Raw genomic sequence first — 25,849 nt, 5'->3', positions numbered from 1 at the left:
AAGACCCAACTAAGCTCAATGTTTACAAACTAAAAAAAACAGAATTAATTTATTTGTATCTTGAACATAATAATTCAAAGTGCTTAAAATATACGCATAACTACACTATAGTTATATAAAAGTGAATTACATGTATTTCTAACTTATTAACATTTATGTATAAGTCATGAATAAAATAGATTTATTGAGCAATAACACATCAAACCAAAAGCTGATTTATTTATTAAGTGAAGCTAATAAATGTCTAAATACTTAAGAGTACTTGTTGCACCAGTTTTACAACATTTATTTTCAGATTGTGCAAATCCTTGGACAAAAACAAAAGAAAGAGTGGAAAGAAAAAAACCATCTCCTCAGAATCTGTCAAGTCTCAAACATCCAACATCTGGATCGTGTCTCTGCTGCTGGGAAACTCCAGCGCTCGCTACTTCCCGTAAAACAACGAGGGACACGAGCGTTATGCAAGAACTTTATTTATTGCTGTGTTCTATATCTATTATTATCATCAATAAAAAACGAGCTGTTTTCTGAGATTGTGCAATTGAACTCCAAACGTGAGTGGACGCCCCCGAGGAAACACTGGAGGAGGTTTTATATTCACCTCAGAAGACGAAGAGTCCGATCTGCATAGTGAGCGCCGGGTCTCAGCTGCGTGAACACAAACCAACAGGAGAAGACATCAGCTCTGATTTCACCTGGAAGGGGCGTCGTGTGTGTGTGGTGAGTTCTATCATCTTTAGAAAAGTAAATGTTGCATAAATTATGTTTAGTTTATTTGTTGTTTGTTCCACATAATTTACATTTATTGTCATTTCGATTAGTTCTGCATTCACTCCATGTGCACCTCATATTTTTACTTCTGATACACTTTATATTTTTAACTTTTTACTGAATCTTGAAGCTGGCACACGAATATACTTTAAGATTTTAAGTCTTGTTTTGTCCAATGTCAACTCAGAACAATTTGCTTTTTGGTATTTTATTGCTTTATTTTTTGTAAGTATTCTTCTCATGAAATGCCTTTTAATGCCATAAATGTAAAATTTCTGTATGAAACCTAAAACTTAAATCTATACTAAATGTTTCCATGAATTAAGTATTCCAAAGTATTACTGCACAGTGCATCTTAGTTATCGAGCTAAAGTGGGATCATCATGTTGAAGAATATCTATATGTTTAATGTTCATTTTTTAAGTTTGATTGTATCCAGTTTGTGGTGTTGACACCAAAAGTGTTTATCAAAGCACCATTAAATATCAGTACGATGAAAATCCAGTTAAAACAATTATTATATTGATTTATTTTCATAATAAGTGGAACTAGGTGGGACTCCCCCGGGTGTGATGGCGTCCTCCGGCCAGTTTCTGGTGCTGCTGCTCCTCAGCTTCGTCTCAGCCTCACTCGCCTGCTCCTGTGACCGATATCCCTGGAGCTCGTGGTCCAGCTGCTCCAGGACCTGCAACCACGGAACCCAGCAGAGACTGAGGTGAGACGCCGGAAAGCTCGTCTCTCAAACAGAGCCGTCACTTTGTGTAACTGTCAAGTTAAGCTGAGGATCCAGTTGATCCCCCCCCACAGCTGCTCCACGTCAAAGTGACTTTCATTCCTCTGTGACAGGAACTTCAAGTTTGACGACTACTACTGGAAGAGCAGCTGCCCTCAGCTGTGTGACCGAGTGGACAGGAGAGGCTGCAACCAGCAGGCCTGTCCCATCGACTGCCTGCTGACGCAGTTCGAGCCCTGGTCCGACTGCTCACCCTGCGCCAGGAAACAGGCAAGGAACTCACAGCTCACACGGCAGACACACTATCGCTGACGGCTACAGTCCCACAATGCAATGCACAAAGAAAATACAGAGGCAAGGAAGTCATCACGACTGCAGTGTCACTCAGCAGAGCTCATACCTGCAGGATTCCTCGATTGAAACCACCTTTAAAATCACAATAGATAGATAGATAGATGGATACTTTATTAATCCCGTGGGAAATTTAGATCATCCAGTAGCTTGTACACTTAACACATCACTGACATACACATAAATCACATACCGAGAACAAATTTACAGATACAGGAATGGAATGCAATGATGTGATTGTGTAAGTGTCCAGTAGGAAAGTGTTCTTGTGCTGCTGGAGTGGATAGTACAAAAAAATATAACATTTATATTTATAAAAACAGCAGAAAAATATCTATATATAAATATCTAAATATATAAGAATATGTAGTGGTAAAGTCTGTGCACAGGGCTAGTATAGCCAGTAAAGGGATGGACAGTGGGTTGGTATATAATAATGAGATGAGATGAGAAGAGAAGAGTAGAGAAGGGGAGGGCAGACTGAGCCACACTGGTAGATCTCAGTCCCTTAAATGTGTCTGATTTTGATCCGTCAGTGTTCTCTGATTTTTGTCGTAGTTACGCACCCGCTCCGTCCAGAGGCCGTCTCAGTTCGGGGGCTCGGCCTGCGGGGTGGAGCTGACGGAGGAGAGGCCCTGCTTCCCCTCCACAGAGTGCAAGTTAGCGCCTGTCGACTGCAGAGACGACTTCAAGTGTGATAACGGTGAGTTGTGTGTTTTTCCTCGTTCAGGGAGTGAAGCCCTCATCTAAACTCTCTCTGTTCTGCAGGACGCTGCATCAACTCCACGCTGACGTGCAACCGGCAGAACGACTGTGGAGATAACTCTGATGAGAGGGACTGTGCCGTCCCCTCCGTCGTGTGCCCGGCAGAGAAGATGGTGGCGCCCGGGGCCGACCTGGTGGGCAATGGGTGAGCTCGGAGGTTAAAGGTCAACGCTGAGTTTACAGATTTGAAGTGAAGTGGTTCACATTCCTCCTGCTGGGGTCGTAAGTTTCACTCCGCTGTTTGTTATCAGAACATCCTGCACTAGCGAATTGTGCAACTTCTTTTTGCACATACGATGAGGAGGTTCTGTTTTCCCCTTGTCGGGTTTCTTTGCAAACAAGATTACACAAAAACTACACAACAGATTTGCACAAAATTTGGCAGAAGGATGTGATGAGGGTCAAGAAAGAACTCATTCCATTTAGGCGCAAGTCCAGGAAATGTTTGTCACGTTCTTTCACATTTTCCCAGGTAACACTTCAAAAGTCTGAAATGATTGTGTGTGTCCGTCTTGTGCAGTTTGATTGAACTCCAGGGAACTGTTGAGCCTTGATGGGGTTTGAGCTCCAGGAGCGTCCTTCTAGTTGTGCAGTGCGTTTGAATTCTCCTTGTTTTGTGTTTGCAGGTTTGATGCTTTGGCGGAGGAGCCGAGAGGAGCGGTGCTGGACAACATGTTCATGGGAGGAAGCTGCGTCATCAGGAGGCCTCCGACCATTCTGCTCTACCACCGAGTCCCTCACAACTTTGAAAAGTTCGACATCAAGGTCGTGTTCTGAATGTTTGACTGCAGAGGCTCAAACGCAGAAGAATAAGTTTGTCTGTTGAAATATCCTCATGTTGTGCGTTTCCTTTTAATTGAACAATTTCAACATGGAGAAATTACATCTTATTAAATTATTTAGCAAAACAGAACAAACTCCAGTCACACCAGAACAGAAATCCGCTCTCAGACTGATTCGAGATGTAAGAACCTTATTGTCATTGTGTTATTTAACCCACCAAGTCCAGCTATTAATCCAGTTTTTCATATCCAACACAACTCTTTCTCATCTTCACAAACATATAAATGAAAATCCCAGTTTTTTCTGTCGCTGCTCCTCTCGTGAACTTGTTGTCCTGATGTCTCTGTGGTCCTGAAGGTCGGGGAGCTGCAGGACTTCAGCACTGAGCCACAGCCGCTGCACACTGAATCCATCAGTTTGGACAAGTCCAACCCGTCAGGAAGAGCGGACCCGGCGTTTGAAGCTTCAAAGAAAATGGTGAGTGATAATTTAAAAGATCGTAATTCTCTGATCCCCTGATTCCCTCAATTATCCTGAAGACAACATTGTCTTGGTTTAATCAAACGTCCTCACTGGGACCGTCTGAGCCACGGTCCCCACATTGATATGTAGGAATGAATAGTTTCCTATCGTTCACTCTGTAGGACTCCAAGTTTTTCCGGGTGCACCAGGTCCTCCCGGTGTCCAGGTTCAAGGTGAAAGAACCGGGCGACCTCGTCCTTTCGCTGCCTTTCCTCCAGTTCCTTCAGGCTCTTCCTCTCCAGTACAACTACGCCCTCTACAGGGACATCTTCCAGCGCTTTGGGACACACTACTACAGCTCGGGGACACTGGGAGGCCACTACGACCTGCTGTACCAGTACAGCAGAGAGGAGCTCACCAGTTCAGGTACAATAGCACAGCCTGGTGGACAAAGATCAGAATGCAAACAGTGATTCTTCACAATGTTAAAATGACATATTTGTTTCTGCCCTTAAATGAACAGACTTTACACTCTGATTTGTTTTGACACTAAATCTTTGCTTCCTTTGTCTGTGACAGGTGAAACAACAGAGCACGTGATAGGCTGCCTGGGCAAAGAGACCAGCTGGACCGCCGTCCTCTACAGCCAACACGGCAGCGCCCCCCTCTGCTCCAGCAACACGATGACTCAGAAATACAAAGGTCACATCAAACATCTGCAGGACGCACAGCAGCTGTTTACAGAATCCTGCTGTTCACGGCTCACAGAGGATCCTGATTCTGTCATCTCAACAATCTCTCCTCTGTGGTCCAGGCTCGTACATCCAGGCGGCGGAGAAGTCGTTCTCCAGGGTGAAGGGAGGACGGGCCCGGGAGGCAGCTGCTCTGGCCTGGGACCGGCAGGGCCCCGCTCCGGACCGAACCTCCTACAAGAACTGGGCCAAGTCTGTCCTGGACAACCCTGCTGTGGTTGATTATAAGGTTGGATCTCAAAGCTCTTCCCTCACACGTACTCACCCAAATACATCAGAGTCCATAAACACTGATGCTGTGCTCATGCATGTGTTGGTCCAGCTGCTGCCCATCATAGACCTGGTTCGCGGGATCCCCTGCGCTGCGACGAAGAGGAGGAACCTGAGGAAGGCCCTGCTGCAGTACCTGGGGGAGTTCGACACCTGCAAATGTGAGCCGTGTCCGAACAACGCCCGGCCCGTTCTGTCCGGCACAGAGTGCAAGTGTGTCTGCCAGACCGGCACCTACGGCACCAACTGTGAGAGACGGGCTCCGGACTTCACCTCAGGTACGACTGAGGCGATCTGCAGAAATCTGTCTGATGAACCTGTTGATGTGGCTTCTTGTGTCCTTCCCACAGAGGAGGTGGACGGTCGCTGGAGCTGCTGGGGGCCGTGGAGTCGCTGCTCGGCCTCCATGAAGAGACACCGGGTGAGGGCGTGTGATAACCCCGCCCCCCTCAGAGGAGGTCAGCCCTGCCAAGGCCCCAACAGGCAGGAGGAGCCGTGTCACATCAGCATCTTTGAATCGTAGGTTCTCTTAAACAGAAACTTTGAATCCACATTAAGTTACTGAAATATAACAAAAGTAAAGTCATCAGATTTTATTTCTAGATTTTTGACGCATTAAGTAAAGAAAAATACAAGATAAATATTTTTAAATGGCAATCTTTGAGAATGGTTGATAAAATAAGAAAATGTTATTCAAGCCCCATTAATGAAAATATTGCAATACTAGTTGTATGAACTTGATTACCTCACTTTGTCACAGGGGGACTGAACCAACACAATCTTCTTTCCCTGTTTAGTTACAACCCACCTATTCACTTTCCAGGAATAACTCCAGGCTGAAATCTGCCAAACTTCCACTTTAACTCTTATTTAAAGATGTAAAGTTAGTCCGTGTCCCTTTGGATTGTCTCTCGTCCAGACAGGGGACGTGTGATAATGACGAGGACTTCACTGTGGGCTGGAGAGAGGAGCTGCCTCCTGGCGTTCAGGGCTGTGTGAGGCCACCGAGGCCCGAGAGCAGCTTCCTCAGGGTAAAGACCAACCTGCTCATACAATATACAAATTATAAAATGAAGTAGAAAGAGATTGAATTAATCTTTCAATTGTTATGTTGTAAAGCAAATTAGTCATTAAGTTATAATTATAAACTTTAAATGAAAAGAGGGAGAGGTTGCTGCTGTGGTTGGTTTTTATTCTTCTTCTTCTCGTCGGGACAGAAAGCAAAGCAGTACTATGACCTTGGTGAGGAGGAGGAGTTCCAGTGCTTCACTGGGTTTGATCTGGAGGGTTTCCAGTTCTTCAACTGTCTCCCTGACGGCACCTGGAGTCCACCGACAGGAAAATGCATCAGTAAGTTTTTTTGCTTCAGCAGCAGGTCCAGTCCTGGTCGGTGGTGGCGTCAGGTGTTTATTTCAGGTTCCAACTTGTCCTCCCGTGCGTTTAGAGAACCTCTGTCTTCCTCCTGAGATCCCCGATGGGATGACGCTGCTCCCCGACAAAGACCAGTACAGAGTGGGAGAGTCGGTGGGTTTGAGCTGCATGGAGGCGAACGTGGTGCCGCAGCCGGGAGGTTCATACCGGTGCAGCACTGGTCTCACCTGGGAGCCTCCGCTGCCGGCTGAGCTGCGCTGCACCGACGGTAACGTAGACATGATGAGACATCCTGGTTCATGATTCATTCAAAGTGTGATATGATTTGTATGAATAAAGTTTTCTTTCATCCTCCTGTTTGTAGAGGAACCGTTTGTCCCCGACGGTCAATGTGGACCAGGACAGAAACCACAGGACACTCGATGTGTCTGTGTCCAACGGGAGAGCTGCCAGTGAGACGTCATCTACTTATTACTTTGTTCACTTTGTCTGATGCACTTTCAATCAAGTCAGAATTATTTACCCTTATAATATAACATATATAATATATAACAAGTTCAAAAACAACAGGAGTTGAGCCAAAGGGTTTTATAATCATGGAAAAGGCCAAAATGAATAAAAAGAAAGTGGAGCATTGAAAAAATCAAAAACAACAGTTTCTTACCTCAGAAAAATGTGCAATAACTTATTAATATATATAAATTCATGTAAACTTTATATTGAGCTATGACTACATTTAATTTCAAACTAGTTTTTTTCTAATGACACATGAGAAAAATGCAGTAAAAGACAAAACAAGATAAAAGTCAAATGAAATAATGATTTACAGGTAATTAGAATAATAATAGAAGAGAATTAGGATAAAAAAAAGGCTGTAAAGACATTTTCTTAGTGTTTATAATATAGTATATATATCATTCTGAATCTTAGAGTGTGTGTGTGTGTGTGTGTGTGTCCAGGTCACAACAAGCAGGTCTCTGCGTCCTGAACCTGGACGTCGGCGTCACCGTGTCGATGTCCCTCTGCTCCTTCCACGCCGGCCGGTGCCACGGCGACCCGCTCTTCTTCGTCAGCGAGGGCGAGTGTGATGCGTCTGAACTGGGAAAACTGGACTGGGCCCAGTTCAGAGCCAAGATGTCGCCCAGGAGCTCGGCTCAGGAGCCCTGTGGTCTCGACACCTGCTACGAGTGGGAGACTTGTTCCGGTGAGATTTTAGATTTGTATTTAAAAAATATCACATTTATTTATTTTACAGGCATCATTCTAAGTGGTTATGATGATAAAACTCTGACAATTTAACCTTCAGTTTAATGTTTAATATTTTATGTCCACATCATTAAATATTCTAAACTGCATTTGTTATATTTTCTGCCTGACGTGCTCCTGTCGTTTCTCTCGTCAGCCTTTAAGAAGTGCGAGTGTCGAGCAGCTCGTGACTGTCGTGGACCCAGCGAGCACGTGTTCTGTGTGAAGCTGACGAGGAGCCAGAGGACTCGAGCTCTGGACCTCTGCTCCATGGCCGCGCTCAAATGTGCCAGCTACGAGTTTGAGATCCTCGGTGAAGGAGCGTGTGAGTCCAGATGATTGGATTGTTCCTCTCAGGCGTCACTAAGTGAAGCTGCAGCGTCACCGAACTTCTCCGACCGGGTTTGATCCGAGATGCTTTGTGAGGACGTGACAGTGATTTTGGAAAAGTGTCTCAAATCATTCTTGACGACAGGAGGAGATCGTTTCTCTGTTTAACGTTTTTCACATGTAATGATAATTACATTTCTTTCAGTATGAACCTCCCCCCTGCATCACTTCCTCACTGTATAGAATCTATTTACTGCTCGGGTATCGGCCTTCAAATATTTGTGAAACCCTGAAATTACATTGAAAAAAATAAAGAAAACTAAACCACGATTTCTTTATTCAGTTAAATATACGATATGTAACTTTGTCCACTAGGGGTCTCTCAATCAAAACAATAACAGAACACCTATAGTTGATGATGTCGTGAAGCAGCGTGGGATCATGGGAGTTGATGTCTTCACCACCTTTGTCACAAATTGATTAAATATTAATATTAATATTACCCATTTGCGTCCAGTAGTTCTTAGAAGGCCCAGTAACAACACTTGAATAGAAATCAAAGGCAAAATGTCCTGATAAATAATATAATTACTACATTATCAATGTTACATGGTATTTTAAAATAAGGATAATTTGAAACTGGTGATTTGAAAAATCGCCGGCTCAGAATCTGATGGATGAAAACTTAATATAATATTTCACATTTTAGCAAAACCAAGTGAACGACATTTTATTTTGAAAAGGGTTTCATTAACTTTACACAAAGTAGATTTATCCTTTTAACCTTAATTTGTTCTACCGTATCTATCCTCTGTGACAAATATAAAAACAAACACAGAATCGCAGAGGAATCTATTTACATTAATTAATCGTTAGAATTTATTTTAGCCTATATTTACAATGTAGTCATATCGGAAAGAAACAGCTTCCTGTTTGATCTACAGGTGAATAAAACAACATTCTTTAGTTTGGACAAGAGTCGATGCCGGTCACGTTCAGCCGCTCCCCCGCACACCTCCTGGCGCCCACCTCACATTCCGTCATCGTCGTGGCCACATCAGAGCTAACGCACAGGGGGGGGGAGTCTCGGGGGCAATCTGACACATTCAGGCAAACGCATTCTCTCGCTGAACCTAGAATTGAAAAAAAGAAATTTATTTCAAATACTCATAAAGTCACATACACAAACTCATATTAATTTATACACAATTTTGAAATAATGACCAGATTTATCCTTTAAATTCCTCCAGCTGACTCACTGTGACAGACGGTCCCTGGTGGACAGTCCCCGTAGGACGTGAAAATCGGCGGTGGCCATCGACAGTCGGTGTCAGTGTTCAGCACGAAGCTGCGTCCGATACACCGCAGAGCGCCGAGCTGACACAGGCTGAGCAGCCGCGGGGTTTGAGTCGAGACAAGTCCGGCACACAACAGCAGTGAAGTCCTGGATTGAGACAAAATATCAGTTTACGTCAGTGGTGTGTCTTCATTAGGGGCGTGTGGGGCACTGCCCCATCAGATCCAGATGGAGCTGTTGTGCAGAAAGCGTAATACATCTGTACTTTGTGGCAAAAAGTTTTTATTTTATTTTATATTCATAGTAGCGTGAATGTGTGTGTGAATAACATAGGCCGAAGTTAACATTCAGAGATGGGGCACTTTCAGATGTGCCCCACGAAATGTGCCTAGCAACTCGACTCAAATAATGTGAAACACGACTCCAACTCCCAGCCTTTTGCCTGCTCGGCTTCACCTGAGCTAACAGGCTAATAGGCTAACAGGCTAACAGGCTAACAGGCTAATAGGCCAACAGGCTAATAGGCTAACAGGCTAAGAGGCTAACGGGCTAACGGGCTAACAGGCTAACAGGCTATCCGCGTCAGTGAATACGACCCGAGTCTGTGGAGAGGTTTCACTCACAGATCGGATGAATAACACGGTTTGATGTTCGGTTTGTTCTCCTGACAGAGAAGCTAAAGACGTATGAGCTCACGTTTCTGTGGTAAGTAATGTTTAGTATTTTATTTATGTGTTAGTAGTGATGAGCAGGTATCGTGTCTCTGTAACTGGCTTGTTAGTTTAGCTCCGCTAGCCTAGAGGCAAGATAGATAGAAAAGTTATTTGAGCTATGTGTCTGTCTAATCTTTTTACTATTATACAGACAACATCTTTGTGTTGCGCTGAGCCCTAAAGCATGTGAAATGTATTTAAAATAGGATTTCTGCCCCCTGCTGGCACGTCTTTATAAGCCTCCTGCTTATAATAATCAGGCTACCTCTATTTTTGTGATGGTGACATGACGTCATACAAAATTGCCCCACCACAAATTTCAGGCTAAAATCGCCACTATTTTCAGTTATTGTTGTGCGTTTAAGACTCAGACCCAACAGTTCCCCGAGTAAAACTTAGAAATGATTCTCAAATGTCAGACTCACGAGCACTCAGATGGCATCTTACACACACACTCGGTTGTTCCTACTTTCTCCCAGGGTTTACACTTCAGGCCGGGTGGAGGAGTGGGAGCTGTGGGCGCTGAGGAGGAAACAGATTCAATCAGCGATGGGGAAACCACAGTGCAAATCATACAATATATATATGTATTCCAAGAATAAACTTACCTGCTTTGCAACTGACGCCTGCAGGAGACGGAGACCACTGCAGACTGGGACTACACATGACCTCTGACACCTCACCGTCCAGCAGCGACCCCGCAGGACAGTGGAGGGACACTGTCTCTCCAATCCCATAGGACTCTTTGGTGGGCGTGCCCACAACGTCCCCACTGAGTTGTGGATACCGACACATGGATCCTGGGACGAGAACAGATGATGACACCTCAGTGAAATCTGTGTGCAGGACAATCAATAAGACAAAAAAACGTATTGTCCATAAAGGGAACACGTACTTATACAAACCCACGTCCCCTGCGTCCACGTCTTGTCTTCAGTGCACCGAGCGGCAGCGTGTCCACTTAGGTAATATCCCTCGATGCAGGAGAAATCCACCGTGCTTCCAACCATGTACAAGTCTTTGGGATTCTGAGAGAGAAATAAAACAGTAGCTGCATTTTAAAAACTTGAAATTAAAACGTAAAGTTGAGGAAAGAAAACATAGGAACTAATTGAAGAAAAGAAGTTTAAATTCAGTGAAACTAAAGATCCCTTATGAAACCACTTTAAAATCTCTAGAGCCACATTTTATTTGAATCTGCAACATCACGCTCATAAATACATATAAGAAATTTGAAAAATGTCCTATGTCATTTGTTTCGTAATCCTGCAAACGAACAAACAAACACGTAATCCTGCAAACATTAATGTTTCAGACTCACCTGGATGAATCCATTCCTCAGGTTCGGGGGTGGACCACAGGTCTCTGGTGGCGTCAGAGAGAGAGAGAAGCACTGAGGCTCCATCGTCCTGCAAACAAACAGTGTTGTGCAACAATGCTTAAAAAGTGATACCATAGAATGGTGTGCCTTTAGACATTCAATAAAGTTGGTTATCAAAATAAAATATAAAACATTAATATTTAAAATATTAATATTAAATCATCACTTTAGTTGGTTAAAGTTATCTCGGGGCACCACCCTTCAAAGGAAGGGAAAAGATTGCCAATTTATTGATTAAGATCAGTCTCATTTAGATCTAGTTCAATTAGAAATATCAATATTTCCAATTAAAGATTATATAATGAGCAGTGAAGGTTATGGAGTTCTTGACAGTGTAGCAGTTGGCAAATTTCACTTATGCAACATTAATGAAAGAACATTGGTGAAAGAAAAACATTTATTATGAATATAATGAAGTATAAAAACACAAATTACTAACAAACGTACTAGCTACAAAAAGATAGGTATGTGAGTGTGGGTGTCTATGTAAATAAGGGGGGTTCTCAAAATGGTGGCTTACCAAAAGAGTAACACCTCCCTGTGGGGTTCTTAAGGCCAATGTATGCTTCTCCGTTTTGACGGACACGGACAGATAGGACCGCCCTCTCCAACGTGGAACGCCCTCTCCGGGCCTCTCCGCGGCTCCTCGGAGAGCTTTTCGTGCAGCTCTCATTTGTCTAACTACACGTCGAATTGGCGGACAGCCCACGGATAGCCCTTGGCTGTGATTGGTCAGCTAACGCCAGCATTTCGGGACATCATTATTTCCGGACCTCTAACTTCCTGTTTCATTCCCTAAATCACAATAAACCTAAATCACAACTACGACTCTATGATTAATGTGACAAGTGTGTTAAGCCAGCGGCGTTGTCCGGCTGACGGTGGCTGGTTAGAGCACTTACAGCATGTGTGTACGGTCACATACGGTTATAACGAACTTTGATAACGGGTCTTAGCGGGCTAGCCACCATGCTAACTGCGGTGGGAACAGCGCAAAAACCCGCTGACTTAAATCCCACGGCTCTCATGACACTGTTTCTCAAACACCGTCAGGTTAGAAGCAATCACTTGGTAGTAGCTAGTATCGGGTGTCCGTGCTGACTGTGTGTGGAAGCTGGGGGGGAAGCTAGCTGCCTCCGTGTAGCTTCAAGCTGTTGCAGCTGTTGAATTAGCAACGCAGTTTGGAAACAAGACCGGGGAACCGCTGCGTTAAGAAACGATAACAAAAGCATTTTGACCCGCTGGGTGTCACTTTATTTCAGCAAAACTGTCGCGTCATCAACATCCTTTTTCTGTTGTCATCGTTCACTGTGTGTGAGGAGCCGGGAGGACGTAAATAAACCAGCGTGGACTTCTTCTATATACCTCATGAGGTAGGCTTCTCTAAGCTCGACTTCCGTTGCGCCATCTACTGTTCTGGCGGTGAATTGTTTTCACAACAAAAAGGCTCGTAGAACTATAAATCAAAAAGGGTCCGTCCGCTCCGTCAGTCTGTACTTCCGCAACGGACTCGGAGAAGCATACAGAGGCCTTTAGTTGGTCGCTGGCCACCCGAAAGTTAAAAGCCCCCCCCTTCTGAAGTGGGGGAGGAGATAAGTAGGTGAAGTGATGTGCGTGTGTCTATGTAGATGTTAAATCAGAGAATGCAAGAGTCAGAGAGACCTACAAAGGAAGCCTGTGAAGGGCCTAACCAACATTAGCTTTCATTTAACTTGTAGCCACAATATCACACCACATATCAAACTTATTAATACACACAGAATCGAATAAACTGTCTTGCTTAGTCTAGTATAATTATTAAGCCCAGATTATTTTACCGATCCGAGGAAAAGGGAAAAGGAAGTTGCTGTGCAGTTAGCAGTTCTGTGAGGTCTCCGGGCTGGTCGTAAGGTTCTGCATTCGTGGTTCTGTCGAGCTGGGGGGCTCGGTTGCTCGTTGAATCTTACCTGCAGGACATCGAGTCGCTGCTAGGAGTTTGGAAAAGCTTGAAATGCGTGGAGATTTCCTTGAAGAAATTAGTTGGAAGCTGCCCCTCTGACCTCCGGTTGGTGTGGGAACAGATGATTTGAGCTGGAGCAGCCCGGCCTCCCCTCGGCAATGCAGGAGAAGAGAGCTGGCCGCCTGCCTCCTCGGTAGGATTGTGGAAAGAGAAGATGTGCTGGAGCAGCCAGGCCTCTCTCGGGGATGCAGGAAGAAAGGCCGGCAGCATCACTCCTTGTAGAGTTTTGGAAAGAGCAAGAATTGAGGGCGATCTCGCGTTATATTGGCCTGGTGAACTCACAGGTCATGGGCCAGAGTGACCAATTGGAGCTGATCCTTGTGGTTTTTCACACCTCTGTGTGACGTTGAGGAATCCTGGGAGAGTGAGTTCGGGAGGCTTCTCCAGAACATAAGAGAACATGTGCTTTCAGGCTTTTGACTATACATATAGGCCGAAGAGTAGGCCTTTGGTTTCATAAAAACCGTGTCCCAACAACAGTTTACAGAGAGAAAACTAAAACGTTAAAGGAACCAAGGCAGATCAGATTAGAAAAGATTGAGAGGAAATTATTTGCTTTTATCACTTTTTAGAACCAAATTAAAGGAGACAGGAGCTTAAACCAAGTGTTTGAGACAGAGGCTGAAAAGAGGAGCTGCAGCGATGTTTCCTGAACATTAGAGTTTGTGTGTGTGTGTGTGTGTGCGTGTGTGCGTGTGCGTGTGTGTGTGTGTGCGTGTGTGTGTGTGTGTGTGTGTGTGTGTGTGTGTGTTTGTGTGTGTGTGTGTGTGTGTGTGTGTGTGTTCTCACTGTAGATACTGGATGTCTGGGTCCTCACAAGGCCTATGCTCCTCTGGCGGTCCGGTGCAGTGGTGTCCAGCTCTGCTGGGAGCGGGATTGTTGCAGCTGCGAGTTCTTGACCTTTGACCTCCAGAACAAGACGCCCAGGAGGACCAGCAGCTCCAGCCGCCATGGATCACCCCTCAGAGAAGAACCAGAGATTCACTCATCATGTTCAGTCTTGTTTGTGGACTGGTCAGTCATGACGCGATGCCACAGTAACATAACATTTAACTCAAACCCTTTTACTCTTATTCAATCAATTAATCTAGTTTACACCTACTTTAAATATGGATTAAATCATTAAAATGGAGCATCATCCTGTTGTGTACCTGGTTGCTCTCCGATCACAGCTCCAGTCCCACAGGCCGGTCCCGAGGTTCCCGGCCGGCAGACGCAGCGACACACGGTGCCGCTCAGCAGCGGCTGGCCGTTGTTGTGGCATGGACGGCAGTGGCAAGGATCCTCCTCGGCCAGGTACTCCTCTGTGGCTCGCTTCAGGTGCAGCTTCTTCAAACCTGCACACTGCACCTCCTTCACCAGCTCGTGCAGAGGACGCAGCTGGGACAGGATTCACAGTTTGTTCATGAGTGTTATGTTCGATGTAAGATGAGACGCATGATCTGACCAGTAATAAACCAGTCCATCGAGGTCGTACCTTCTGGTTTATGACGTCAGGGAAGTCTTTGACTGACGAGGCCCAGTTTTCATAGATCTCTCCGTTAGCTTCTGGATTTTCCAGATCCAGAATACTCAGAGCGCCGATGAAGGACGGATCTCCTCCAAATATGTTGACTTTAATGGGCATTTTATTCACTTTGTGTCCTGTGGAAGTAGTGGAAGGAACATTTTACCCAAGACCGTGACTGGTTTGCTTTGATCTTCCAGGGAAACCTGAGTTGTTCACTTACCGCCCCTGGATGAGAAAGACTTCATGAGTGTTTCACATCTGATTGTCACTTTCTTCCAGAACCAAAAACCTTTCACCTTCTTCCAACACCTCTGGTACTCGATATCTGTCGTACCTTTACACAACAACACAGGAACAACTGGATCAGCTGATGTCACTGTTACACCGTCACAGCCTCAAGTAAGTATTTAAAGGTCCAGTGTGTGTGGTCCTTTAATTATAGACTGACTTAAAAAAGGTTCTTTTGAGAAGTTCTTACTGGATGAGGTGAACGCCTGGCGGTCTAACTCCAACAAGGCTTGGTATTCGCCGCCGAGCGAGCCCTCGGAGAGGTAGTGCGTGCCGTACTTCTGGAGCAGCTGGCGGTAGGCAGAGTAGTCGTATGTGAACGGCAGCGAGGACAAGGCCTTCCAGAAGCCTTCGGACAGAGGGAGGTACTGAGGGGCGGAGTTCTGAAACTGGGCCAGTTCCACTTTATTCTTCAGGACTATTAATCTGTATGCCTGAACGGAGGAGAACAGTAGGTCCTGGTTAATAAACTGTAAAAAAAATTGTACACGACACAAAATTATTGGATTTGTGAGGTTTTATCGAACCTTATGCTCAGTGAGCTCTTTGTGGAAGGTGCGGCGGTTGTGTGTAAACAAGGAGTTGGCCTGGATGTGCTGAGTGTACGACCAGGCACTGTTGTACGATTCGTCGCTGTCTTCGTTGTCCACTGTCACCTGCAGCACAAGCAAAGTCTCAGCCGCCACTGAAATCGTCAAGTCAACAAGTCACAACTTTTGTCAACTTCTCCTTGGACTCACCTCGAAGTTGTACCTGAGGACGCTTTGCGGAAGTCGGTAAAATACTTTGTGGTCGCCGCTGAACACCTTCCTGCACTGACCTCCGAAGCTCCGAGTGTTGATCACGCCTGCTCTCAGTTTCCCCGTCAACACATTGTACCTGTGAACCACGACAATGCAAACCAACAGGAGGTTATTTTAGCCAATTAGCCTTCGTTAAAGTAACCATACAGCCCCCTGGTGGAGGAGTTGCACCTACTCACCCTCTGCCTGTGAAGTCAGAGTTCGGAGGCGTTTTGTCGAGGTCGCATGAGAACGGTTGCTCGTCTCGGTCACAGTTTGTCTCGTCCAGGTTGTCGTCACAGTCGTGGTCTCCGTTACACACCAGACTGCGACTGATACACTGACCTGGTTCAGTAATGAGTCTTTATTACACATTACAAGAGGCAGACAGTCACTTCTTCTATTGAATCATGTGCTCATTGACTAAATGTTTTTAAATGTGACAACTGGGAATTTAACCTTGACTCAAAATGAAACATAACAGAGACTTATCATGATATCTTGAAAAATTCCTCTAAGCCTTTTTGACAGTTTAATATGTTGCAACAAACCAGATCTGCAGCGGAACCTTTCTCCACAGCCCGTTTCCAGGGGACAACTTTTTTGCGGAACACACGGTTGTGTTTCAGCGGCTTCTCCTGAACATGCCACGCCCCCAAACTGGGCGTACACCTGCACGTGGCGAGTACGCACCTGAGAAGGAAGCAGATATACATGCTATTCTTCAGAATGACTTTACCTAGAGTCAACTGTTGTTTCCTTATATTTAGGCTTCAGCATCTGTAACTTGACAGTGAGTCTGATTCCCTGAACACGTCGGTGCATTAAGTCACGAAACAACCAGATGTTTTCCTCTTAAGCTGGTGAGATGAATACTAGATGTAAAGACGGTAAATACTGGACTTGTGTTCATCAGGAGAACACGAAAAGTTCTTAGAATGAATTAATACTGTTGCTGTGTGTCAGCTAGATTTGTTTATTATCGTAAATTCGAAATAACAACCTTTCAAATTGACGATTTTACGAAATGATAATTGTGTGTGTGTGTGCATGTGTTGGTGTATGTGTGTGTCTGTTTGTGTGTGTGTGTGTGTACCTTAGTGCTGGTGCAGCCGTCACACTCGGACCACTCTCCGTAATGACCCCATCTGCAGTTCACAGACTGCTGGCAGCTGAGAGAGACAGACATTGACATAATTAAAAACTTTAGGTTATATTTTGTTATTGCCTTAATAACAGCAAATAAATGTTAGCATGAGATTAATGACTAAATGAAGATAATGGTGGCTGATCTGATGAGCTGAAGCTTATTGTTGAGGGTTCAAGTGTAAAAAAAAAAAGGTTATTGAATGTATTTTATTATTACTCTCCTCTTGGTTGTTACTTTCTAAAACTGAATCACCCTCTGGTGCACACATTGATGAATAAGACAACGGACTAGTGCACGTTCACAAGCCATAAAACATGTAAGTAATTATTAAATGACAACAAAAGAAGCGGATATAATAATTAAAAAATGTATAATTTGACGCACCAAGCTGGAGACAGAAAGACAAGGAACGATGCCAAAGAAGCTGCAGCCAAATCAAACTGTGAGAAAATAAACAGGAGGTTTTCCCAATTTTTTACTTTTTGTAAATCATAAGAAACATTTAAAAATAATTCAAGTTAAATCTGATGAATATATGTGTTGCATGGTTTACAGCACCTTCATGATGTGTCGCTCCGAGTTCAGGAATCCCCCAATGAGTCAAGAACAGGGAGTCAACCGACAACAGCACCTGATCATTACCAGTAAAGGAGAAAATGTTCCTGTTTACTTTGAGAGATGAAAGTTCATCTGCTTTTTGTTGGGGTCAGAACTCGGTTGCATCACAGTTGTTTGGCCTTGATACGTTTTTTAAAAGACGAAACGATTCAGGTAAAGGTCAGAAAAATCTCCATTCGAACAGAATTTCAATGTATTTCAATGTATTTTATTGTATTTCATTTGCATTTCAATGTATTTCAATGCAGGGGACTGTATTGCTGTGTAGATACAACTCACAGAATTAGAACCAAGGCCCAACATTCTCCTTATGAAACTGTTGGGATTTTAAATTTTAGCTTGTCTGTGTTTCTGTGTAGATGTCAATAGAACTGAAATCTAAACAAAAGCAGGAGGGTGGGGGCAGGAGCAGTTCGGGCCAGATATATGGCCTTCACACAATGACTTATAATAACCGTTGCTGCTTAGTTAATTGGAGTGGCATTGTTTGGTTTGTAGGATGCGAATGATTACACAAATAGAATATACAGCCGATAAAGGAGGGAAACAATATTCTTTAATCCAATGAACAGCAACACTGACCCACAAGGCGTCAGCCGAGTCAGAGCTTGTTTATGTGAAGATTTTGCCCAGCAACTATCAGAGGAGGAGCGAAACAGAGCTGCTCGTCACTTCCTGATTCCAGTGCCAAGAGGGTGAGCCACGCCTGCGCACCATCGAGGAAGAACCAAGTCTCGACTCCCCTTCATTATTGACCAATCTTGATCTACCTACTGTTATAAAATATTACAAATCTCAACCGTGCGGTGCGACTCGTGACTGCCCGGTGCCGATAGAGAACCGGGGGTTGTACTTTGAGTGCCCATTGCTTTGCTGTACCTTTTCAGACCTTTTCATTGCTTCTTATTAAATACTTGATTGAACCAAACCGAGACCAGCTCTTCTCATATTTGGGATAAAAGTACACGCGACAAATTATCCCTCCTTTCACACCATTTCATGGTGTGAACCACTTACTGGGGGGTCATCCATATACTCCTCAACCTCAGTGGGAGCAGTGGGAGCTAGAGGTGTCCCAGGGTCTCCCTTGACGATTGGCAAGTTTATGCGGCCACTTAAATGTGTGACGGGTGGCAGCAGCGAGCTAATGCTAGCTTGCAGCTAGCTTGCAGCGTTAGCCCGCTAGCGGCAGTGGCTGCCCCGGCTGCGGCAGTGGCAGCTCCGGCTGTGCCGCGGCCCCCGCTACCACTGGCGGGGAGCTTCCGTGAGCAGCCCAGCCCGAGGCTGCTGTTGGAAGTGCTCCTCCTACAGAGCCTCCCGCTTCTCTGGTGGAGGGGGGGGGGCTCCGGAGGCTCAGGTAGCCTCCGAAGCTCCGGAGAGTCCGCTCCACCGGCGCGGCTCTGTCGTGCCCGGCTCCGTCGGCGCCGTCTCCCCGGAGAGAGGGTGGAGCGCGTTAGCTCGCGTTATCGGGGGGGAGCTAACGCTAGCCAGGGAGACGGAGCCGGGCCGTCTCTCCACGGAGCCGGTGAGATGATGGTGGGGGGTGGTCCAAGGCCATGTAGCGAGACTATGACGTATTTTCGGGTCGTAATCCCATTCGACGCACTCTAGCGTATAATTTCTGACATAGAGGAACCTCAACAAATCACGGGAGTTGTTTTTTTCCAGAGTTTTTGGGATGGTAGACATGCCAAATACCCAAATTAATGTGAAGAAGCACTGCCAGCTACTGCCAGCTCAGAATCTGATGGATGAAAACTTCATAATTTATTTCAAATTTTAGCAAATCCAAATGAACGACATTTTATTTAGAAAAGTGTTTTATTAACTTTACAAAAGAAGATTGGCCTCTAGTTACAATTTAGTACTTATCGGAAAGAAACGGCTTCCTGTTTGATCTACAGATTGAATAAAACAACAATCTTTAGTTTGGACAAGAGTCGATGCCGGTCACGTTGAACCGCTCCCCCGCACACCTCCTGGCGCCCACCTCACATTCCGTCATGGTCCTGGCCACATCAGAGCTAATGCACAGGGGGGGGGAGTCTCGGGGACAATCTGGCAAATTCTGGCAAATGCATTCTCTAGCTGAACCTAGAATTGGAAAAAGAAATTGATTTCAAATACTCATAAAGTCACATACACAAACTCACATTTATTTATACACAACTTTGAAATAATGACCAGATTTATCCTTTAAATTCCTCCAGCTGACTCACTGTGACAGACGGTCCCTGGTAGACAGTCCCCGCAGGACGTGAAAATCGGCGGTGGCCATCGACAGTCGGTGTCAGTGTTCAGCACGAAGCTGCGTCCGATACACCGCAGAGCGCCGAGCTGACACAGGCTGAGCAGCCGCGGGGTTTGAGTCGAGACAAATTCGGCACACAACGGCAGTGAAGTCCTGGATTGAGACAAAATAATAGTTTCAGTTATTATTGTGCTTTTAAGACTCACACCCAAAAGTTCCCGAGTAAAACTTAGAAATTATTCTCAAATGTCAGACTCACGAGCACTCAGATGGCATCATACACACACACCCGGTCTTTCCTACTTTCTCCCAGGGTTTACACTTCAGACCGAGCGGAGGAGTGGGAGCTGTTGGCGCTGAGGAGGAAACAGATTCAATCAGCGATGGGGAAACCACAGTGCAAATCATACTGTATATAAATGTATTCCAAGAATAAACGTACCTGCTTTGCAACGAACGCCTGCAGGAGACGGAGACCACTGCAGACTGGGAGTACACATGACCTCTGACACCTCACCGTCCAGCAGCGACCCCGCAGGACAGTGGAGGGACACTGTCTCTCCAATCCCATAGGACACTTTGGTGGGCGTGCCCAAAACGTCCCCGCTGAGTTGTGGATACCGACACATGGATCCTGGGACGAGAACAGATGATGACACCTCAGTGAAATCTGTGTGTAGGACAAACAATAAGATAAAAAAACGTATTGTTCCGTAAAGGGAACACGTACTTATACAAACCCACGTCCCCTGCGTCCACGTCTTGTCGTCAGTGCACCGAGCGGCAGCTTGTCCACTGAGGTAATACCCCTCGATGCAGGAGAAATCCACCGTGCTTCCAACCATGTACAAGTCTTTGGGATTCTGAGAGAGAAATAAAACAGTCGCTGCATTTTGAAAACTTAAGATGACGAAAGATAACATAGGAACTAATTGAAGAAAAGAAGTTTAAATTCAGTGAAACTAAAGATCCCTTAATGAGTCTGTAACAACACCCTCATAAATATAAGTCCCATAAACATTCTATCAAGATACTTGAATTATTCTCTGAGTAATCAAGAGAAATTATAAAAATGTCGTTTGTTTCGTAATCCTGCAAACAAACAAACAAACACGTAATCCTGCAAACATTAATGTTTCAGACTCACCTGGATGAATCCGTTTCTCAGGTTCGGGGGTGGACCACAGGTCTCTGGGGGCGTCAGAGAGAGAGAGAAGCACTGAGGCTCCATCGTCCTGCACACAAACAGTTTACAGAGAGAAAACTAAAACGTTAAATGAACCGAGGCAGATTAGATTAGAACAGATAGAACAGAAATTATTTGCTTTTATCACTTTTAAGAACCAAATTAAAGGAGACAGGAGCTTAAACCAAGTGTTTGAGACAGAGGCTGAAAAGAGGAGCTGCAGCGATGTTTCCTGAACATTAGAGTGTGTTTGTGTGTGTGTGTGTGTGTGTGTGTGTGTGTGTGTGTGTGTGTGTTCTCACTGTAGATACTGGATGTCTGGGTCCTCACAAGGCCTATGCTCCTCTGGCGGTCCGGTGCAGTGGTGTCCAGCTCCGCTTGGAGCGGGATTGTTGCAGCTGCGAGTTCTTGACCTTTGACCTCTAGAACAAGTAGCCCAGGAGGACCAGCAGCTCCAGCCGCCATGGATCACCCCTGAGAAAAGAACCAGAGATTCACTCATCATGTTCAGTCTTGTTTGTGGACGGGTCAGTCATAACGACGCGATGCCACAGTAACATAACATTTAACTCAAACCCTTTTACTCTTATTCAATCAATTAATCTAGTTTACACCAACTTTAAATATGGATTAAATCATTAAAATGGAGCATCATCCTGTTGTGTACCTGGTTGCTCTCCGATCACAGCTCCAGTCCCACAGGCCGGTCCCGAGGTTCCCGGCCGGCAGACGCAGCGACACACGGTGCCGCTCAGCAGCGGCTGGCCGTTGTTGTGGCATGGACGGCAGTGGCAAGGATCCTCCTCGGCCAGGTACTCCTCTGTGGCTCGCTTCAGGTGCAGCTTCTTCAAACCTGCACACTGCACCTCCTTCACCAGCTCGTGCAGAGGACGCAGCTGGGACAGAATTCACAGTTTGTTCATGAGTGTTATGTTCGATGTAAGATGAGACGCATGATCTGACCAGTAATAAACCAGTCCATCGAGGTCGTACCTTCTGGTTTATGACGTCAGGGAAGTCTTTGACTGACGAGGCCCAGTTATCATAGATCTCTCCGTTAGCTTCTGGCTTTTCCAGATCCAGAATACTCAGAGCGCCGAAGAAGGACGGATCTCCTCCAAATATGTTGACTTTAATGGGCATTTTATTCACTTTGTGTCCTGTGGAAGTAGTGGAAGGAAAATTTTACCCAAGACCGTGACTGGTTTGCTTTGATCTTCCAGGAAAACCTGAGTAGTTCACTTACCGTCCCTGGATGAGAAAGACTTCATGAGTGTTTCACACGTGGTTTTCTTTTTCTTCCGGAACCAGCGACGTTTCGTCTTGGTCCAACACCTCTGGTACTCGATATCTGTCGTACCTTTACACAACAACACAGGAACAATGGGTTTAACACAACTGATCAGCTGATGTCACTGATATAGCATCACAGCCTCAAGTACGTATTTAAATATCCAGTGTGTGTGAGGGGTTTTCAGCTGCAACATGAAACTCTCCACAAGATATTCTACACACTGCACCTTTAATTATAGACTGACTTGAAAAAGGTTCATTTGAGAAGTTCTTACTGGATGAGGTGAACGCCTGGCGGTCAAACTCCAACAAGGCTTGGTATTCGCCGCCGAGCGAGCCCTCGGAGAGGTAGTGCGTGCCGTACTTCTGGAGCAGCTGGCGGTAGGCAGAGTAGTCGTATGTGAACGGCAGCGAGGACAAGGCCTTCCAGAAGCCTTCGGACAGAGGGAGGTACTGAGGGGCGGAGTTCTGAAACTGGGCCAGTTCCACTTTATTCTTCAGGACTATTAATCTGTATGCCTGGACGGAGGAGAACAGTAGGTCCTGGTTAATAAACTGTAAAAGTTTTTTTTTCCCGACACAAAATGATTGGATTTCTGAGGTTTTATCGAACCTTATGCTCAGTGAGCTCTTTGTGGAAGGTGCGGCGGTCGTGTGCAGACATGGAGTTGGCCTGGATGTGCTGAGTGTACGACCAGGAGCTGTTGTACGATTCATCACTGTCTTCGTTGTCCACTGTCACCTGCAGCACAAGCAAAGTCTCAGCCGCCACTAACATGCTCACCAACCGCTCAATGGATCGTCAAGTCAACAAGTCACAACTTTGTCAACTTCTCCTTGGACTCACCTCGAAGTTGTACCTGAGGACGCTTTGCGGAAGTCGGTAAAAGACTTTGTGGTCGCCGCTGAACACCTTCCTGCACTGACCTCCGAAACTCCGAGTGTTGATCACGCCTGCTCTCAGTTTCCCCGTCAACACGTCGTACCTGTGAACCACGACAATGCAAACCAACAGGAGGTTATTTTAGCCAATTAGCCTTCGTTAAAGTAACGATACAGCCCCCTGGTGGTGGAGTTGCACCTACTCACCCTCTGCCTGTGTAGTCAGAGTTCGGAGGCGTTTTGTCGAGGTCGCATGAGAACGGTTGGTCGTCTCGGTCACAGTTTGTCTCGTCCAGGTTGTCGTCACAGTCGTGGTCTCCGTTACACACCAGACTGCGACTGATACACTGACCTGGTTCAGTAATGAGTCTTTATTACACATTACAAGAGGCAGACAGTCACTTCTTCTATCGAATCATGTGCTCAGGGACTAAATGTTTATAAACTTGAGAACTGGGAATTTAACCTCAACTCAAAATGAAACCTGTCATCGAATTATAGCTTTTATCTGATCAAAAACAGAGACTTATATAATACAGTGAAAAATTCCTCTAAGTCTTTTTGACAGTTTAATATGTTGCAACAAACCAGATCTGCAGCGGAACCTTTCTCCACAGCCCGTTTCCAGGGGACAACGTTTTCGCGTAACACACGGTTGTGTTTCAGCGGCTTCTCCTGAACATGCCACGCCCCCAAACTGGGCGTACACCTCCACGTGGCGAGTACGCACCTGAGAAGGAAGCGGATATACATGCTATTACTTACAGTCAACTATTGTTTCCTTATATTTAGGCTTCAGCATCTGAAACTTGACAGTGAGTCTGATTCCCTGAACACGTCGGTGCATTAAGTCACTAAACAACCAGATGTTTTCCTCTTAAAGGGGACATATTATGAAAATTCCACTTTTGTAGTGCTTCTACACGTTAATTTGTGTATCTGGCATGTCCACCGTCCCAAAGACTCTAGAAAAAACAGCTCCCGCGATTTGTTGTGGTTCCTCTATGTCAGAAACTATACGCTAGAGTGAGTAGAATGGGATTACGACCGAAATAAACGTCATAGTCACACCATGCCCATGTAGGGAGTCTCGCTACATGGCCTTGGACGAGCGAGCTAACCGGGCCGGTGGAGACCGGCTAGCTAACGCTGCTACCCGTCAGACATTTAAGTGGCCGCATAAACAAGGGACCCCCGGGACACCTCTAAACGTTGACTCAACAGTGTGGAAGGATGCTGCTGCTGCCCCAGCTCAAGCTCCCACAGCTCCCACTGCTCCCACGGCTCCCACGGCTCCCACTGCGGGTCTGTGCTGGGGAGCTGGGGCTCTCGCAGTCAGGCTCACTGGGGCTGAGGGGGGCGGGGCACTAAAAACAGGTCAATCTGAGGAGAGCTGCTTTAGACAGGGTGAAAAGGTGCTGTTTTAAATGATCCTTGTGGTAATTTGACCAAAATATGTTACAGACATTTCATTAAGACCCCAAGGAACCATATCAACTGTGGTAAAATGGACATAATAAGTCCCCTTTAAGTTGGTGGTGATGAAAAGAGGGTGAATATTGGACTTGTGTTCATCAGGAGAACACGAATATGTCTCTGAATGATTGATCGTGGTGCTGTGTGTCAGCTGGATGTGTTTTTTATCTTCATACAATATATCAACCTTTCAAATGAACGATTTTATGAAATGATAATTGTGTGTGTGTACGTGTGTTGGTGTATGTGTGTGTTTGTGTGTGTTTGTGTGGGTGTGTGTGTGTACCTTAGTGCTGGTGCAGCTGTCACACTCGGACCACTCTCCGTAATGACCCCATCTGCAGTTCACAGACTGCTGGCAGCTGAGAGAGACGGACATTGACATAATTAAAACTTTATATTATATTTTGTTATTACCTTAATAACAGCAAATAAATGTTAGCATGAGATTAACGACTATATGAAGATAATGGTAGCTGATGTGATGGGCTGAGGCTTATTGTTGAGGGTTCAAGTATAAAAAAAAAAGGTTATTAAATGTATTTTATTAAACTCTCCGCTTTGTTGTTACTTTCTAAAACTGAATCACCCTCTGGTGCACACATTGATGAATAAGACAACGGACAAGTGCACGTTCACAAGCCATAAAACATATAAGTAATTATTAAATGACAACAAAAGAAGCGGATATAATAATTAAAAAAATGTATAATTTGACGCACCAAGCTGGAGACAGAAAGACGAGGAACGATGCCAAAGAAGCTGCAGCCAAATCAAACTGTGAGAAAATAAACAAGAGGTTTTTCTCAATTAAAACTATTTTAAAATCATAAGAAGACATTTAAAAATAATCAGTTAACTGCGTTAAATCTGATGAATACACGTGTTGCATGGTTTACAGCACCTTCATGATGTGTCGCTCCCAGGTCAGGCTTCTCTTCTGGTCATGAACCAGAACATATAGGGTCTTAAATTCAGCAGCGGGGCGGAAATTCCTCAACAAGAAGAGTTCAGGAGTCCCCCAATGTCTCCAGTCTCACAACACCACCTGCTCATTTCCAGTAAAGCAGAACATTGTCCTGTTTACTTTGAGAGATGAAGGTTGACGATGATGAAATCTGATTTTTTTTGGGGGGGGTTTTGTGGGTTTCATCACAGCTGTTTGGCCTTGATACTTTTTTTAAGAGTCG

The 25,849-nt window shown here is 45.2% G+C and overlaps 2 protein-coding genes across 3 annotated transcripts; one reads left to right on the top strand and one right to left on the bottom strand.

Annotated features, from left to right (window-relative positions):
* Positions 1-392: 392 nt before the first annotated feature.
* On the top strand, positions 393-8,335 carry c6 (complement component 6). 2 transcript variants are annotated; one of them, XM_053411696.1, is made up of 18 exons: positions 393-720; positions 1,315-1,486; positions 1,618-1,774; positions 2,414-2,558; positions 2,624-2,765; positions 3,247-3,385; positions 3,761-3,880; positions 4,048-4,291; positions 4,445-4,567; positions 4,680-4,846; positions 4,940-5,165; positions 5,238-5,406; positions 5,807-5,918; positions 6,105-6,237; positions 6,332-6,526; positions 6,623-6,710; positions 7,218-7,462; positions 7,661-8,335. In XM_053411696.1, exons 2-18 carry the CDS (start codon positions 1,344-1,346, stop codon positions 7,840-7,842), a joined length of 2,730 nt encoding a protein of 909 aa, XP_053267671.1. In that variant the 5' UTR covers positions 393-720; positions 1,315-1,343; the 3' UTR covers positions 7,843-8,335. The 2 variants fall into 2 exon arrangements, with proteins under 2 accessions (XP_053267671.1, XP_053267670.1); XM_053411695.1 differs by having other exon boundaries at positions 4,940-5,406.
* Positions 8,154-25,759, bottom strand: LOC128424481 (uncharacterized). The gene is made up of 37 exons (XM_053410675.1): positions 25,564-25,759; positions 25,382-25,437; positions 24,946-25,021; positions 23,772-23,913; positions 23,391-23,535; positions 23,149-23,287; positions 22,915-23,043; positions 22,577-22,820; positions 22,255-22,368; positions 22,002-22,168; positions 21,676-21,904; positions 21,311-21,482; positions 20,970-21,057; positions 20,553-20,685; positions 20,265-20,456; positions 20,082-20,178; positions 19,791-19,975; positions 19,507-19,665; positions 18,818-18,999; positions 17,512-17,526; positions 17,338-17,393; positions 16,900-16,975; positions 16,355-16,496; positions 16,004-16,148; positions 15,762-15,900; positions 15,549-15,677; positions 15,212-15,455; positions 14,954-15,067; positions 14,701-14,867; positions 14,375-14,603; positions 14,013-14,184; positions 11,165-11,252; positions 10,739-10,871; positions 10,452-10,643; positions 10,269-10,365; positions 9,093-9,277; positions 8,154-8,966 (listed from the first exon to the last, which is right to left on the bottom strand). The coding sequence occupies exons 1-37, from the start codon at positions 25,567-25,569 to the stop codon at positions 8,797-8,799; spliced, it is 5,148 nt and encodes a 1,715-aa protein (XP_053266650.1). The 5' UTR covers positions 25,570-25,759; the 3' UTR covers positions 8,154-8,796.
* Between the last annotated feature and the right edge of the window lie 90 nt (positions 25,760-25,849).

This window comes from Pleuronectes platessa, chromosome 19 (assembly GCF_947347685.1).
Source record: "Pleuronectes platessa chromosome 19, fPlePla1.1, whole genome shotgun sequence".
Taxonomy (NCBI): domain Eukaryota; kingdom Metazoa; phylum Chordata; class Actinopteri; order Pleuronectiformes; family Pleuronectidae; genus Pleuronectes; species Pleuronectes platessa.
This window is presented reverse-complemented; position numbering and strand designations above follow the sequence as displayed.

Bases quoted from the DNA above. Each gene is read 5' to 3' on its own strand.
- c6 (XM_053411695.1), top strand. From the start codon at position 1,344: ATGGCGTCCTCCGGCCAGTTTCTGGTGCTGCTGCTCCTCAGCTTCGTC. The intron at 5,919-6,104 runs GTAAAGACCAAC...TCGTCGGGACAG, and splicing joins CCGAGAGCAGCTTCCTCAGG to AAAGCAAAGCAGTACTATGA. The intron at 6,238-6,331 runs GTAAGTTTTTTT...CCGTGCGTTTAG, and splicing joins ACCGACAGGAAAATGCATCA to AGAACCTCTGTCTTCCTCCT.
- LOC128424481 (XM_053410675.1), bottom strand. The intron at 23,288-23,390 runs GTGAGTAGGTGC...CGTGGTTCACAG, and splicing joins TCTGACTACACAGGCAGAGG to GTACGACGTGTTGACGGGGA. The intron at 8,967-9,092 runs GTGAGTCAGCTG...TTTCAATTCTAG, and splicing joins ACCAGGGACCGTCTGTCACA to GTTCAGCGAGAGAATGCGTT.